The sequence below is a fragment of the Hemitrygon akajei genome, chromosome 1, assembly GCF_048418815.1.
Source record: "Hemitrygon akajei chromosome 1, sHemAka1.3, whole genome shotgun sequence".
NCBI lineage: Eukaryota > Metazoa > Chordata > Chondrichthyes > Myliobatiformes > Dasyatidae > Hemitrygon > Hemitrygon akajei.
The window spans coordinates 35,498,978-35,517,086 of NC_133124.1; the positions used below are offsets into that span (position 1 = coordinate 35,498,978).

The following is an 18,109-nucleotide window of genomic DNA, read 5'->3' on the forward strand; positions in this document are numbered from 1 at the left end:
CAAAAGGGAAAAATTGAATTGTGTTTCACAATGGTAGGTAAGTGTTATTCTTCATCCCAGATCTATTTGATCGGGAATTTTTAATGATATTCATATAATGTTAAAATTGTGACTCATGCTAAAGATATCCATTAAAAAGTAGGAGTTAATTGTGGAACAATTAATATTGGGGCAAGTGACAAATATTGAGTGAAAATAAAGGATTATCGTCCTTTCTTCCAGTACTGCTTGTGCCACCTTTCAATTGTCCATGTGGTTCTCTTCTCTGGTAAATACTAAGTGCCTTAGACACTTCTTTAACCAAAAGTGATTGGAAATGCAAACCGGTGGCACAGTGGTGAGATGGGAAGGCCAGAATCGGAATCAGAATCAGGTGTAACATCACTGGCATATGTTGTCAGATTTTTTTGCCTCATAATATGATGTATGCTTCATTGGAACTACCCATTCACAATATACCAAGGCCAATAACAACCTCGGTGATCCATATAGATCAGTGCCAACACATCAGATTCAGGTTCATTATTAAATCATTAAGCAAAATTGTCAATGTGCTGATGTGGGAGCATTCAGAATCAGGTTTAATATCACTGGCATAAGTAGTGAAATTTGTTAACTTTACAGCAGCAGTACAATGATGATAGAGGGAAAAATAAAACTGAATTAGCTTCAGATTCAGAATCAGGTTTATTATCACTGGCAAGTGTCATGAAATTTGTTAACATAGCAGCAGCACTTCAATGCAATACATAATATAGAGTAAAAATAAATAAATAAATTACGGTATATGTATATTGAATAATAAAAAGTCATGCAAAAAACAGAAAAATGTGAGGTAGTGTTCACGGGTTCAATGTCCTTTCAGGAATCGGATGGCAGAGAGGAAGAAGCTGTTCCTGAATTGCTGAGTGTGTGCCTTCAGGCTTCTGTATCTCCTGCCTGATGGTAACAGTGAGAAAAGGTCATGCCCTGGGTGCCTGAGGTCCTTAATAATGGACTCCTAAGTCCTTCTGTTCCATTACACTCCTTGGTGCTTTATCAATCATTGTGTAAGTCCTACACTAGTTTGCCTTTCTGAGACACCGCTCCTTGAAGATGTCCTGGGTACTTTGTAGGCTAGTACCCAAGATGAGCTGACTAAATTTACAACCACCTGCAGCTTCTTTCTGCCCTATGCAGAAGCACCCCCACCCCCATACCAGACAATGATGCAGACTGTCAGAATGCTCTCCACTGTACATCTATAGAAGTTTTTGAGTGTTTTTGTCAACATGCCAAATCTCTTCAAACTCCTGATGAAGTATAGTCACTGTCTTGCCTTCTTTATAGCTGCATTGAAATGTTGGGACCAGGTTAAGCCTTCAGAGATCTTTGATGCCCAGGAACTTGAAATTGCTCACTCTCTCCACTTCAGATCCCTTTATGAGGATTGGTATGTGTTTCTTCATCTTACCCTTCCTGAAGTCCACAATCAGCTCTTTTGTCTTACTGACATTGAGTGCAAGGTTGTTGCTGCGACACCACTCCACTAGTTGGTATATCTTGCTCCTGTACACCCTCTCGTCACCATCTGAGCTTCTACCAACAATGGTTGTATCATCAGCAAATTTATAGATGGTTTTTGAGCTATGCCTAGCCACATAGTCATGTGTGTATAGAGAGTAGAGCAGTGGGCTAAGCACACACCCCTGAGGTGCGCCAGTGTTGATCATCAGCGAGGAGGTGATATTATCACCAATCCACACATATTGTGGTCTTCCTGTTAGGAAGTCAAGGATCCAGTTGCAGAGGGAGGTAAAAAGGCCCAGGTTTTGTAACTTCTCAAATCATGATTGTGGGAATGATGGTATTAAATGCTGAGCTATAGTCAATGAAAGCATCCTGACATTGGTGTTTGTATTGTCCAGGTGGTCCAAGGCCATGTGAGGAGCCATTGAGATTGCGTCTGCCGTTGACCTATTGTGGCGATAGGCAAACTGCAGTGGATCCAGGCCCTTGCTTTAAATATATATATATATATATATAAATAAAATAGTTAAATTAAATGTAATGCAAAAAATAGGAAATAAAAAGAAATACTGAGGTAGTATTCTGGGTCCAATGTCCATTTAGGAATTGGATGGCAGAGGGGAAGAAGCTGTTCCTGAATTGTTGAATGTGTGCGTTCAGGCTTCTGTACCTTCTTTCTGATGGTAGCAATGAAAAGAGGGCATGTCCTGATGGGGATGGAGGTCCTTAATGATGAACGTTGACTTTCTGAGGCACCTCTCCTTGAAGATGACCTAGATACATTGGAGGCTAGTGCATATGATGGAGCTGGCTAATATCACAAATCTCTGCAGCTTACTTCGATCCTGTACTGTATCCCCTCCCCCCATACCAGGCAGTGATGCAACCAGTTCGAATGCTCTCCATGGCACATCTGTATACATTTGCGAAGGTTTTTGGCAACATACCATAACTCCTCAAACCCCTAATAAAATATAGCTGTGGTATTGCCTTCTTTATAGCTGCATCAATGTATTGGGTCCAGGCTAGGTCTTCAGAGATATTGACATCCAGGAAATTGAAATTCCAAATTCTCTCCACTTCTGATCCCTCTGTGAGGATTGGTTCATGCTCCCTTGTCTTATCCTTTCTGGAGTCCACAATCAGTTCTTTGGTTTTATTGATGTTGAGTGCAAGGTTGTTGCTGTGACACCACTCAACAAGCTGATATATCTCACTGCTGTACGCCCTCTCATCACCATCCGAGATTCTGCCAACAATCGTCAGCAAATTTATAGATGGGCTGGGTGGAGAATCAGTGAGATTGCGTCTGCCATAGATCTATTGTGGCAATAGACAGTTTGCAGTGGATCCAGGTCCTTGTTGAGGTGGGAGTTGATTCTAGCCATAACCAGCCACTCAAAGCATTTCTATTACTGCTTTTCTATTATGTCTGGATACTTAATTAGAACTGATTTATTCCAGAACACAAAGATCAACCCTATTAGATCTAACTTACTGTGACAATCCTTCATATAATGCATTCATAATATTCCTAGTTTTTATGGATTAATCTCAATACAATTTAACATCCAATATAAAAGTTGATCTTTCCAACATGCAAAACTCACTATTTCTATTTTAGGAGTTGAGTAATAATTAGTGATATTGATCAGTAATGTAAAAATATAAATCAGAGTCAACTTTATATCTGTTTTTTTTTACCCATTTTCCAAAGGGAACTGGCATGAGTCCGCAGATCATAAGGACTTTCTACATGGGCACAATTGAGAGCATCCTGACTGGCTGCATCACTGCCTGGTATGGGAACTGTACTTCCCTCAATCGCAGCATTCTTCAGAGAGTGGTACAGACAGCCCAACGCATCTGTAGATGCGAACTTCCCACTATTCAGGACATTTATAGAGACAGGTGCATAAAAAGGGCCCAAAGGATTATCAAGGGCCCCAAGTCGCTCCAACCACAAACTGTTTCAGCTGTTACCATCCAGGAAATGGTACCACAGCATTAAAGCCAGGACCAACGGGCTCCGGGACAGCTTCTTCCACCAGGCCACCAGACTGATTAATTTACACGGATACAAAATTGTATTTCTATGCTATGTTGACTGTCCTATTGTATGTACTATTTATTACAAATTACTACAGATTGCACATTGCACATTCAGACGGAGATGTAATGTAAAGATTTTTACTCCTCATGTACGTGAAGGATGTAAGAAATAAAATCAATTCGATTCAGTTCAACTGTTGATGCGTGGTGTGAAACCGGCTGCTGATTCATTGTTGACCATTACCCACTACTAATGTCCACCAATTTAATCTCCAGCTAAACCATGAAGCAAATAAATCTGTGAAGCAACAGCATGGTACAGGCACCCATGGTCAACCATTGTTTATTGTCTACTCCACCCTCAGTACTATAATTCCAAGCAAACGTACCTCAAAAACCTGAGAATCAACAATCCCATTGGAACTGGATCCTTGACTCCCCGACTGCAATCAGTAAGGACACCTCCATCACAATTATTCTCAACACTAGTGCCCCATGAGACTTCACTATACTACTCCCTGTACACTGCTGACTGCGTGGTCATATTCTGCTCTAATTCCTTTTCACATCTGCAGATGATCCCACTGTACTGGGCTATATCTCAAATAAGGACCAGTTGGAAATAGAGAGCCTATTGACATGGTGTCATGACAACAACCTCTCCCTCCACGTCAGCTTCCACCCTGCTGTTGTAAGTCTATTGAACATTCTCATTGCATGATAAAATAGACCCTTGACCTCATAACTACCTCATTACGACCTTGCACCTCATGTTTTTCTCTGAAACTCGAGGAGTTAATTCTGCATTCTGTTACTGTTCTTGCTTGTACAACCTCAATGCAGTGTTGTAATGAAATGATCTCTTTGGACAGTATGCAAGGCAAGTCTCCTGCAGTACCTCAGAACATATGGCAATAATAATATTAATCATATACACTATTTATAACATACAAATACAAAAATTACCAGAAATATTCAGCATGTCAGACAACTGCCTAACCTACTAAATGTTCCCAGCACTTTATGGCTGCATTTCAAATTTCCAATATTTTTCATTTTGTAACACTCTTTAAATCTGATGTTCTTAAAGGAATGGTTAAAATTAAAACATCTAAGTAATCTGTACCTTTTGATTTCTCAAATACTGATAGCCTCCAAAATGAATGGGTAAAATATTAATGCTGTTGTGTTTGTGCACAATGACTAGAATATACAGGGTCCCTGTTGTAGCAGTGCAGGGGAAGAGATGGTATGGAGCAGCAGGCATCCATGTTTGGTTGGGGGCTCTCCCTTCTTGTCAGTGCTAACTCTGTGGAGCACAAGCTGGACTGCATTCATCCGCAGCTGCACACGTGTGAGATGAGGAACTGCAGCTTGTTTTTTTGCAGAGAACGTGGCTACAGGACAACATCCCATGCATTGTCAATCTACAGGCCATGACACTCAGGGACTTAGATTATTCAAAGTCTGTACATATTTCTTGTGACTTTCTGTTTTATTGTTATCATGATTGTCTGTGCTATATGTGCCTTGCACTGTATGTGACTGTTGGTATACTCTTTTGCACCTTGGCCCCAGAGAAACGCCATTTCATTTGCCTGTATCATGTGTATGGTTAAATGACAATTAAGCTTGAACTTAAACTCACAGAGTGGACAAGGAGATGGTAATGGGAGCCCCTTGGTTACCATTTCATTGCTAGCTGGGTAACTTGGGTGGGCCTTCCTAGTAAAATGTGGCCTGTTTCTGGACATACACAATGAGACAGCTCCAAGGCCGAAGATGTGCAAGGAAATTAATCTGATCTATTCAGGATTTTTAATGATGATTGAAACTAAGCTGCCTCAATAGCATTAAGCTTTAGCATTAGAGGAGTGGAAAATGTTCAAATATTCTTCTCGTTGGTTGATGATTGATGGCATCAATGGGAGGGACTGCACTAAGCCCACGCACCACAATATTTGCCAGAGCATCCTCAATGAACTGTCCCACTGAACAGCAGCTTACATATGGAAGTAACCGTTCATCATGTACTTGAGAATCAGAAAGAGAAATTCAATATCTGTTTTAATTTATGGACTCATGTTCAATAGTGAGGGAATTAACTTCAAATTACAAACTTCAGTTACAAGATGAAATTATGTTTGCAGAATATTAATGGCAAATGGATTTTAATACCATGAAAGATTATGAGATGCACACTTTTTTTTGGGGGGGGGGGAATATGGAGGCAATTACTCATCGGAAGCAATGAGGAAATACACAGCTCCTTAAAATAGTAGTACAAATCATTCCCAACTCAAAAACATGAGAACTATGACAAATGTACAAAAATTTGGTTTGATAGACAAGAAGGATAAGGATAATATAAGGATATAGAAGCAATGAAGAAAATGCAAAAAAAGTAGATGCCTAATAAGACATTTTTAAGGTGAAGAATGTTGCATGATATCATAACAAAACTATTATTATTTTCTCTGATACTCCTAAATTTAGCTTAACTGAAGGATAAATGGTGAAAGGATTCCACTTGTACTTTTTCAAGCCACTTTTTAATTAGGTCTACTTCTTTGTTGCCATTCCTGACTTTTTGGTCCCAGGTGCTAACACAACTCACTGATTTTCACTGTAGATGATCCAGTTGGGTGTTCAGTTCAACATGACTGAGCATCAAGATCAACAGTGCTTCTCTAGCAAATGCATGTCAATGCTTCTCCTTGAACATAAAAGATAGCAATTACATTGTCACACTGAACATTTCAGCAGGCTGGAGCATAAATCAGAAACCTCATTAAAATACTTCCTGAGATCCACTATTTAATTAGTTTTAATGCTTGTTGCACAATCTTGTAATTTAGCAATCTTGCCTCCGAGTCAGAAGGTAATGGACTTAAATCCAACTCCACACACTGACGGTATAACCTAAGCTGACAGTCCACTGTATTGTTGAAAGAATGAGGATTGCAATAATCTTTCTAAGCTTTCTACCTCCAGAAGTGCACAAATCCAATTACCAATCCTGCCTCTGCTCTGAGTCACCTTACTTGGACATAACTTCTGGAGGGGCTACCTCATGGACATATGTTTAAACATTGCGATCTTAGTGGATGTAAACTTTGAAGAAGTAATGGATTTTCTGGTATTGAGTTGATTCTGATGATACATTCATTCACGCCCACTATCTCAGATTTCAAGATCTATGAAATCCATCATTCTATATACTCATGATTCTAACGAGAACAGAACTAATTTGACGTGCCAAATGAGGAGGAATTTCTTTAGCCAGAGAGTGGTGAAACTGTGGAATTAATTGCCACATATGGCTATGGTGACCATGACATTGGGTATACTTAGGCCTTTCCAGCCCTTCGAGTCATGCAGCCCCAGCAACCTGATTAACCCTAACCTAACCACAGGACAATTACAATGACCAATTAACCTATCTGGTACGTCCTTGGTCTGTGGAAGGAAACCAGAAGATCCAGAGAAAACCCACACATTCCATGGGGAGGATGTACGGAGACTCCTCAGTGCCGGAATTGAACTCCAAACTCCGGGATGCCTCACGCTGTTTTAGCAATTTAAATTTGATAGGTTCTTGATTAGTCAGGGTGTCAAGGGTCATAGGGAGAAGGTAGTAGAATGGGGGTGAAAGGAAAAATAAATCAGCCACGATGGAATGATGCAGCATTCAATGGGCTGAATGGTCTAATTCTGCTCTTATGCCTCATATATCCTACTTCACCATTGAGTTTTTAATTTTGCAACTTGAAACACGCTTAAATTTCCCACTCAATATGTTGAGTTAATATTGTATTCTTGTTCAGATTTTGTTATTTATTCGACAAGGCCACTGCCATGCTTCACCTTTAATATTTTTGTTGCGAATATTTGAATGTTCTTACTTACAAGCTGCACGGAGGTTAGGGACTGCCTGTTCAGGGGAATGCGACATCTGTGTTCCATCATCAGATTCTTCCATTAAACTATCTCCCTGGAATCTAGACAAAACAGTACAACTATTTACTAATTTTGTCCTGAGATTTGCAATGCTTTAGAAAATTATCAGCGTTTATGTTCAGCGAAACCACTGTACTTTAAAGAGCTGACCTTAAGGAATACTGCAGGAGTGAATAAAAATGATTTGGTCCAGTATAAACATATGTGTCTTTCCAACTTATATTCAATTAAGTTTGTAAATTCATGTAAAATACTAATAAGAAATTGAGTCATTCACTTGGCCTAACTCATCATCTCTATATAGTAATATAAAATCAGAGGAAATTTACATGCAATAATAATTTTGATACATGTGAACTATACACTAGGTTTTTCAACAGAACCTTAACACCAGCTTAGTGTGATCCTGTTTGAAAATAGTTCTTAACAATTCATAAGATTTCTTCGACTCTTGTTAAACTGCTTTCACAGAAATCCCAAAGTTCCTCTCAGTTTCATTTTGAAATGACAAAGAATGGTATTGATTATATTGTAAGCACAAGTATGGGTCATTGTTGAAAATTCTTTTACGTCAGAGTATTTGATAGAACAGCAGAGTGACAAATAAGACATTCAGAACAAAACTACATAAGTTTTTCATTGATAGAATGCAAAATTTTCCAGAAAGTAGCTGATGTTGAATTACTTGGTCAATTAATTGGTATTAAAAGTATTCTTTTCATCTCAATCTAAAGAATAATTATTACTGAACTACATTTAAAAGTGGATATACTGTACATGGGATTTTGGTTTATTGGCCCATCAGTTAATCAGAACAGCCATTTACTCAAGACAACTCCTAAAGAACAAAAACTGAATCAAGAATATAGCCGGGATTCCCTTCATTTATTTGGGACAATGTACCTCTTAATTGGAGCAGGAGACTGTTGCCAAACAGTTTCTAATTAGCATCGGTCATGTGCACTTGCATGGTCGATAGACACTACACCATGCTTAGTGTGATCAGTTTTTAAATAACATCAGATGCGTGTGTTTGTGTTCAAAAAGCAGTGATTTTTGTCACTGACAGTTGGCGGGAAATAAACAGCAAGACAATTCAGAACTGTTTTGCTTACCACGGTTTCAGCCATTCAGGCTTGGAGATGTCAGAAACAGCTGGGAGTGAAAATGAAATGATTTCACTACATCCACAACGTAATCATCTTCAATGTTGCAATGAAAATGAAGATTTGGAGGATGCAATCATCTAAAGCACTGTATAAAGGCAGTCTATTATCAGCACCAGGTGCCTACACTGATTTTGTTCATTCAATCAAAAGAACATGGCATATAAATTCCTCATTAGATAACTAGAAGGAACTAATACAGTTCCATGTAGTGGTATTGATAGTGTTCTGATTTGTTTCATATTTCATTTAAATAAATAAATTGTTACCCATTTAAACAGTAGTTTGTCTTTTTTATACCTTTCAACTATTTCTATGAAACTTTGGCTAATTGGGGCAACTGCTTAATTGGGCCAAAATGTATTGTTTCCAATATGTCCCAATTAATTGGAATCCACTATATTTTACTGCTGCACCCCAATTAGTGCAAAAAACATTGAAAATCCACATGAAGATGCAAATAAAATCCTGTTTCTGGTTCAGAATCCATGGGAAAAATGCACTGGGAAGAAAAACAGAACTAACATTGTCTACAGTCAACTGTACCTGATCTCCAAGATCCAGTAGATCTGATTATAGGCACTTCAGAGCAAGGGTAGCAGACACCGACAGAATCAACAAACTCATTCATAAGGCCAGTGATGTTGTGGGGATGGAACTGGACTCTCTGACGGTGGTGTCTGAAAAGAGGATGCTGTCCAAGTTGCATGCCATCTTGGACAATGACTCCCATCCACTCCATAACGTACTGGTTAGGCACAGGAGTACATTCAGCCAATGACTCATTCCACCGAGATGTAACACTGAGCGTCATAGAAAGTTATTCCTACCTGTGGCCATCAAACTTTACAACTCCTCCCTCAGAGTGTCAGACACCCTGTGCCAATAGGCTGGTCCTGGACTTATTTCTATTTGGCATGATTAACTTATTATTTAATTATTTATGGATTTATATTGCTATATTTCTTCACTATTCTTGGTTGGTGCGGCTGTAACAAAACTCAATTTCCCTCGGGATCAATAAAGTATATCTGTCTGTCTGTCTGTCTGATGGCCACAGCCATGTTATTTGCCCCTCACCACCCCACTCATAAGTCTGTTTTCTCTTATCAAATGTGCAGGGAGAGTGCAGAGTATTAGGAAGAAGGAATAAATTGAAATGAGTGAAGATATTTAAGACAACTGCAAAGAAAGTGCTCAAAATCTTTACAGTCCTAACTAGCACAGAGATCAGGATAGTCTTCGTGCCACACGTCTATTTCAGCCATCTGTATTCTTACAAACTCAGCCATACTGATTTGAATTAAACAATAAATGAAATAAAATCATTATTATGACATTAAGTTGCAACATTCTAATTCTGCTACATTTTCCCTCCTCACCACAGTACTCATGTGCACAGTAGTAGTCGACAGACCCCCCCCCCCCCACCCGCCCAAACACAATATGGCCTAGGAAGACTTATAAAGAAGCAGTATCCATTATTAAAGACCCTCACCATCCAAGATATGCCCTCTTTTTATTACTACCCTCGGGGAGGAGGTACAAGAGCTGAAGACCCAAATTCAATGTTTTAGGAACAGCTTATTCCTTTCAGCCATCAGATTTCTGAACTGTCCAAGAACCCATGAACACTACCTCGCTATTTTGCACCATTTATTTATTTTTATATATAAAAATTGTTATTGGAACTTAGATTTTTTTAATCTATTTTGATGTACGGTTGCCACAAATCAACAAGGTTTACAGAATCTGTCAGGGATAATAGACCAGATTCTGATTCTGATATCCACAATTCGGTGCGTCCATATAGGAAGAAAATCAAATGCTGATTCATAGTTCACACCAAATGAGCAGATGATAATCACAGGGACAATGGTGGATGGCCCATCTCAAGTCCCAGCTATCTTCGGTCTCTAATCAGCTGTAGTTGCAGTGCAGTCACTCCAGCCAAATATGATGCTCTCCGAAGTGGTCGTCTTAGGGGGGGATTTCCTTAATCAAGATGCCTGTGAGTGACCCCGTTTAACATGGGGAAGCTGATTCAAGGGCAGCCACCACAATGTCCCTGACAAATCGAGGTCAGGGTCCGGTGGCATGGAATGTAAGACGACTGAGGACCTTTCACAGCTGCAGCCCTCCTCCGCCTTCATTGCCGTTCTGATGTGCTATCATCATCCACCGGCTCCACCGACCAGGTCTTAGTTGGATTGTTCTTTGTCTGGAACCTCCTCCTTGACCTTACGACCATAGGTGACCCTACCGGGCAGGGTCAGCTAAGCAGCAGACAGCTAAACTCCTGATGGCATCGTTCTTGGGAACTCATCAACAGGATTATTAGTCATGGGTACTAGCAGGACATCCACTCACCCAATCAACAAGTGCAGAGGAAATTAGAGTCCAGCTCCAGTAGAAGTTTATGCTATGGGTCATTTCCCTTTTAACATGCATAAAGTGGCCATTTTCATAGACCAACATTCACAATAGTCAAGTTACTGTTCGGACTTTGGATTCCACACACTTGGCACAGACCATGTTACTGCTCTGGGAGTGAACTGTGATTGGCTGATGAAGGTGAAAGAGGGTATGAAACAGGTATTCTGCTCAAGGTACTCCCTCTCCTTGCCCCGTGAACACCACCCCACTTAGCTCTCACGTTTTCTCATCACTGAAATGGTGCAGATATACAGGCAGTGCAATCTCCGGTAGCACTTGCTTGAGCCTGGGTGTACAGAGTACGTACCTGAAATGCATCACAGTGATCAGGAAAAGGTACGAGCATTAAGATTCAAACTTTGCTTTAGCGTGGAGGTTACATCTCAATAAATTAATAGAATAAGGCTGAATAAAGCGTCACTATAGCAAAAAGTCTATTTGAAATTGTTATGTTAGATATTCAGTGTTCTGTAGTAGTGCAGTCACTTGAGTGAGTGGAATGTTAGAGCGGAGAATGCCTATTCATGATGTTGTTTAACGTGGGGAGGCTGATGCATGGGCAGCCACCTCACGGTCCTTAACAGCTCGGGATCAGGGTTCAGGGTCCAGTGGCACGATGTGCAGGACAACTGGGGGCCCTTCACTGCTGCAGCCTTCTTCTATCTTCATTGCAGTTCCCAGGGGCTATCATTTTCCACCAGTTCTACTATTGATATCTTGGATGGCATCTCCGAGGATCACCACCTCATCGTGGTGAAGGGGCTTATGATTTCCTGCGATCCTGAAGGTGATGCCATCTGGAGTTTAGTTATTTGGTGCACAGCTCCTGGTAGGGTTGCCCAAGGTGGTAAGACTAAGGGAGAAGATCCAGGCAGAGAGTGATCCAACCAAGACTTCAATGGTGGAGTGTTTAGTAGGAAGACACAGTATGAAATGTACCCTTTAATACCACCTTTTATTATGGCATACTGTATCGTTTGCTGCTAAGTGCAAATCACCTTATCAATTTATCTTGCTTACTGTGGAATGGCAAAACTTGAACTGACTGGAATCTGGGGAAGTTGGGATAGGAACGTGACAAGACAGTTTTTGGTCAGTGGGATTTCGGTCAGGACGAAGGGTCTCGGCCCGAAACGTCGACAGCGCTTCTCCCTATAGATGCTGCCTGGCCTGCTGCGTTCCACCAGCATTTTGTGTGTGTTGTACAGTATCCTCATGAAGGTGACTAGACTCTGTCTAAATGCACAGAGTTCCCTTAAAAATCAACATTGTAAAACACATTATGAACTGGTTTAATTATTCATTTCTGCTCTTTGAAAGTAAATTTGAATGTTTTACACCAATCAGACCAAATGTTTTCAATTGTCTGATTAATGAAGTTCGGGGAATCTGGCTGACTGCTTACAAGTGACCTGTATCCCCAGCACCAATTATCATTCTCTGGCATCAGTGTTCAGCAGAGCATGAACTGAAAAAACTAAACAGCATATTAAATCAAAATTCGAATCAGCTTGCTACTGTATGAAGCAGGAAGAATAACCAGTCAACCAAGGATCACTGATAGAGATAAGAGGAGAAAAACCTTGCATAGAATATGAACAACAAAAGTTATTTTGCAAATAGATTCGCATGGGTGGATCAGAGGAAGTTCAGAATACAATGTTGCAAATGTTCTGAATTTGGCAGAACGAATGATTTTTACACAGTCATTAATTACAGGATGAAGGGAATATTTGCAATGAATAAATGAGTTCAAATTTTAGTCTTATCAGATATCAGGTGACAGTAAAACTAAGAAATTGTTCCTCCCATCGGGTGGCAACCCTGCCATTTCTAAAGCAGTTGTCTGTTTTACGAGGCCAAGTTGCTAGCTGAACACTCAACCCAGCACAAGTAGAATTTGTGCAAGGAGCTAGCCAGACTTGAACCTGGGGCTTCTTGCTCTGAAGTCTGATGTGGATCCCACTACACCACTGGCACAGACAAGATTAAGAAATGCCTCCTGCACTTTTTATATGTCATCTGATTTTATGAACATTGTTGCTGAATCTTCCTGATCCAGTCAAGGTTTTTGAGAGGAATTCAGAAGCCATTAAGTCAGTTCAGTCCAAAACAGAGATGCCCAACAAGCCCTGGACTTAGTGACAATTACCACCATAATTTATCACTAAACCTCATTGCTGGACTCCACATGACAATCTGCCTCTCCAATCCTGTGTCCAGTCAGACATGACAAAGGAACATAGGCCCCAATCATTTTCACAAAGATTCAAGAATGAAAAAGATATGTTACTTTATAAAAAATAATTTACTTCAGTTTAGTATAGATCATACTAGTTCAGACAGTCATTCAACACTACAGAACAGAAGCAGGTCCTTTGGCCCATCTAGTCTGTGTCAAACAATTAATCTGCCTAGTCCTATCAACCTGCACCAGGACCATAGCCTTCCATACTCCTCTCATTCATGTACTGCCCAAATTTATCTTAAATGTTGAAATCAAACTCACATCCACCACTTCTGCTGGAAGCTTGTTCCATATTTTCAGCACCCTCTGAGTGAAGAAGTTTCCCCTCATGTTCCCTTTAAACATTCTTCCTTTTCACCTTTAACTCATGACCTTTAGTTTGAGTCTCAACCAACCTCAGATTCAAGATGTTTAATATAATTTCTTGTACAGTAGTGTAAATGAGAACAAAATAATTGTTACTCTGAATCCAATGCAGCCCAAAAAAACACAACATATAAAGAACACAATAATAATTTCAAAAAACACACCAAATACAGACACACAAGATAGCTTATATACCCGTATATAGATTGATTATAGGTCAGCACCTACGTACAGGCGTCTCATAGAGTCATAGAGAAGTACAGCACAGAAGCAGGTCCCTTGACCCATCTAGTCTATGCCAAAACTACTTAACCTGCCTACTCCTATTGACCTGCACCGGGACCATAACCCTCCATATCCCTCCTGTCCATGTACCTATTCAAACTTCCCTTAAACATTGAAATCAAGCACCAATTGTGCTGGCAGCTCATTCCACACATGTTCCCCTTAAACTTCTTACCTTTCACCCTTAACCCATGATGTCTAGTTGTAGTCCCACCCAACCTCAGTGGAAAAAACCTGCTTGCATTTACCCTATCTGGACCCCTCATAGTTTTGCATACCTCTATCAAACCTCCCCTCAATCTTTAACATTCCCAGAATAAAGTCCTAGCCTATTCAATCTTTCCTTACAACCCAGGTCCTCCAGACCCAACTACATCCTTATAAATTATCTCTGCAGTCATTCAACCTTGTTTACATTTTTCCCGTAGGCAAGTGACCAAAACTGCTCACAATACTCCAAATTAGGCCTCACCAACATCTCAATCAACTTTAACATAACACCTCCATCCCCAATACTCAATACATTAATTATTGAAGGCCAATGTGCCAAAAGCTTTCTTTAATGCCCTTCCAATGAATTATGGATCTGTATTCCCATATCCCTTTGTTCTAACACACTTCTCAGTGCCCTACTGTATAAGACCTACCCTGGTTGGTCCTACTAAAGTGCAAAACCTCACACTTGTCTGTATTCAATTCTGTTTTCCATTTTTCAGCCCATTTTTATACCCGGTCCAGATCCCTCTGCAAACCTTGATAGTCTTTCTTACTGTCCACTATACTCTCAACCTTGGTGTCATCTGCAAATTTGCTGATCCAGATTACTACATTATCAGCTTATGGCACACCACTAGTCTCAGGCCTCCAGTCAAAGAGGCAAACCTCTACTATCACACTCTGGTTTCTCCCACAAAGCCAATGTCTAACCCACATTACTATCTCATCTTGAATGCCAAGCGACTGAACCGTCTTGACCAACCTCCCATGAAGGGACCTTGTCAAAGGCCTTGCTAAAGTTTACGTAGAGAACATCCACTGCCTTACCTTCATCAAATTTCCTGTAACTGTGTCAAAAAGCTCTGTAAGATTTACCTACCATGCATAAAGCCATGTTGACTATGCCTAATCAATCACTGTCTATCCAAATAGTTATGTACTGTATATACAGTTCCTGAGAATATCTTCCACGAGCTTACTGTCTGACATTAGGCTCACTGGCTTATAATTTCCCAATTTATTTTTAGAGCATCCCTTTGTCCAACCTGTTATTATAATTAGTTCTCTCTTATCCAGGCCAATAATGCTCTCCAAATCTATTCCTGTAAATTGCTTCTGCATACCATCCAAAGCCACCACATCTTTCTAGCAATGTGGCGACCAGAATACACAAAATACTCCTGAAGTGGCATAACCAAAGATATATACAGCTGACACATTATTTCCCTTCTTTTATATTCCAATCCCTAATCAATGAAGGTAAGCATGTTTACTACGATCTTTACTCCCTTTGCATTTGTGTTGCTACCTTCAGGGACCAATAGACATTCAGCTTCAGATTCCTCTGTACATCAGTTCTCCTAAGGGTGCTTGCCAATTACTGTATACTTATATTTCACTTTCCATCTGCAATTTTACATCCCAAACTTCCAAATGGCATATATTCTGTTGTATCCTTCCCACTTTTCACAACTCCACCATGTCACCTGCAAATATGCAAATCAGATCTTCATTTTTTTTTAAACAAAATTATTAACGTATATTACAAACAACAGAGGTCACTGCACTGATTGTTGCCAAACATACCTGGTCATAGACTTCCAATTAGAAAAACACACCTCTATTTCTACATTCTTATCTCCTATAAACAAACCAAGTTTGGATCCAACTTATGACTCTTTGCGATCCCATGTGACTTAATCTCCTGTCCAGATTATCATAAACAATATTTCAACATCACACATCTGTGCAAGTAGTATATTATTCTCATTTGAAGTTAATGTGAAGTTGAGACTTTGCATCTTTTTTCATACTTGTTTCTAAATAGAAAAGATGAACAAGTCTGTATCTGCAAAATCTATACAGTTGTTTCAGAATATTTGAATCAATATTATTTTATCATACTGGTATGCCATAACATAGTGCAGTTATTGGAAATAGGTTTGATTGGCTGACCGAGGAGATTAATAAAATAACAACATAGTTAACTGTCAATTACAGTTAAAACTCAACAAGGGTTTTGCTAATGTTGTCAAGTCATAATTCTTTTACATTGCTGATACCTTGAATTATTATTCTTAAGTACAAAATATTTACTCATTCTAAAAATGGTGATAATATATTCACAAAATTATTTTCCCTGAACTAACAATTGAAAATTAGCAACAAAAGACTCAGACAAGGTTGTCTAAGGAAGGGAACCTTGAAATTTAGACACCAAAAAATCATAAAGGTAGGGGAAAAGCAAGAAGTTTAGCTGAATGTTTCCTGGATTAGAGAGTATTAGTTCAAACAAGAGGTTGGAAAAACTTTGATTGCATTCTCAACAACATCAGAGGTTGTGGATCAAGTATATAAAATCATGAGTTATATAGATAGGGTACAAACATCAGAGTGTTTTTATTCAGGGTAGAAATGTCAAATACCAAAGGGAATAGCTTTAAAGAAATAAGGTGGATGATCTTGTTGCAATATCACAGATTGCCAGGTTTGATGTTGAGGCCATCACTGAATAGTGGCTGAAGGATGGTTATAGTTGGGAGCTGAATGTCCAAAGTTACACATTATATTGGAGGGATAGGAAGGTAGGCAGATGGGTGGTGTTCGGTCTACTGGTAAAGAATGGCATCAAGTCAGTAGAAAGATGTGACATAGGATCGGAAGATGTTAAATCCTGTGGGTTGAGTTAAGAAACTGCAAGGGTAAAAGGACATTGATGGCAGTTATATACAGGCCTCCCAACAGTGGCTAGGAGGTGGACCACAGATTACAACAGGAAATAGAAAAGGCAAGTCAAAAGGCCAGTGTTATGGTAGTCATGGGAGATTTGGGGAAAATCAGGTTGGTAATGAATCACAAGAGAGTGAATTTGTTGAATGACTAAGAGATAGCTTTTTAGAGCAGTTTGTCGTTGAGCCTACCAGGGATCGACTATACTGGATTGAGTGTTGTATAATGAACTGAGGCGATTAGGGAGCTTAAGGTAAAAGAATCCTTAGGAATCAGTGATCACAATATGATTGTGCTCAACTTGAAATTTGACAGGGAGAAAGTAAAGTCTGATGTAGCAGTATTTCAGTAGAGTAAGGGAAATTACAGTGGTATGAGAGAGGAGTTGGCCAAAATAAATTGGAAGGAGCTGCTGGCAGGGATGTCAGCAGATCAGCAATGGTGTGTGTTTCTGGGAAAAAATGAGGAAGGTGCAGGACATGTGTATTCCAAAAATGAAGAAATACTCAAATGGTAAAATAGTACAACTGTAACTGACAAGGGAAGTCAAAGCTATTGTAAAGGCAAAAGAAAGGGCATACAACAAAGCAAAAATTAGCGGGAAGATAGAGGATTGAGAAGTTTTTAAAAACCTACGGAGAGCAAGTAAAAAATCATTAGAAAGGAAAAGATGAAAATTGAAAGCAAACTAGCAAATAATATCAAAGTGGGTAGTAAGTTTTGTCATGTGTGTTAAAAATAAAACAGAAATGAGAGTGGATATATGACTGCTAGAAAATGAGGCAGGAGAAATATTAATGGGGGGCAGGGAGATGGCTGATGAACTAAATGAGTACTTTGTGTCAGCCTTCACTGTGGAAGACATTAGCAATATGCCTGATGTTGTAATGTGAGAAGGAAGAGAAGTGGCTGCAGTTACTGTCACAAGAGAGAAGTTGCTCAAAAAGTTAAAAGACCTAAAGTTACAAAAGTCACCTGGACCAAAGGAACTGCACCCTAGAGTTCTGAAAGAGGTAGTGTTAGAGATTGCAGTGGCATTAGAAATGGTGGCATCCGTCGGTCTCGAGAGACCATGGATCTGCGCCTGGAGTTTCCAGGGCGCAGGCCTGGGCAGGGTTATATGGGAGACCGGCAGTTGCCC

At 39.7% G+C, this 18,109-nt stretch overlaps 1 protein-coding gene across 3 annotated transcripts in view; it reads right to left on the reverse strand.

The window, feature by feature from the left end:
* c1h8orf34 (chromosome 1 C8orf34 homolog) overlaps positions 1 to 18,109 on the reverse strand; it is a 304,839-nt gene that overhangs the window by 61,606 nt on the left and 225,124 nt on the right. For all 3 annotated transcript variants that reach the window (XM_073040956.1, XM_073040965.1, XM_073040946.1), the window contains exon 9: positions 7,471 to 7,562. In XM_073040956.1, the coding sequence (XP_072897057.1) occupies positions 7,471 to 7,562 (92 nt within the window). The remainder of the gene's footprint in view (positions 1 to 7,470; positions 7,563 to 18,109) is intronic.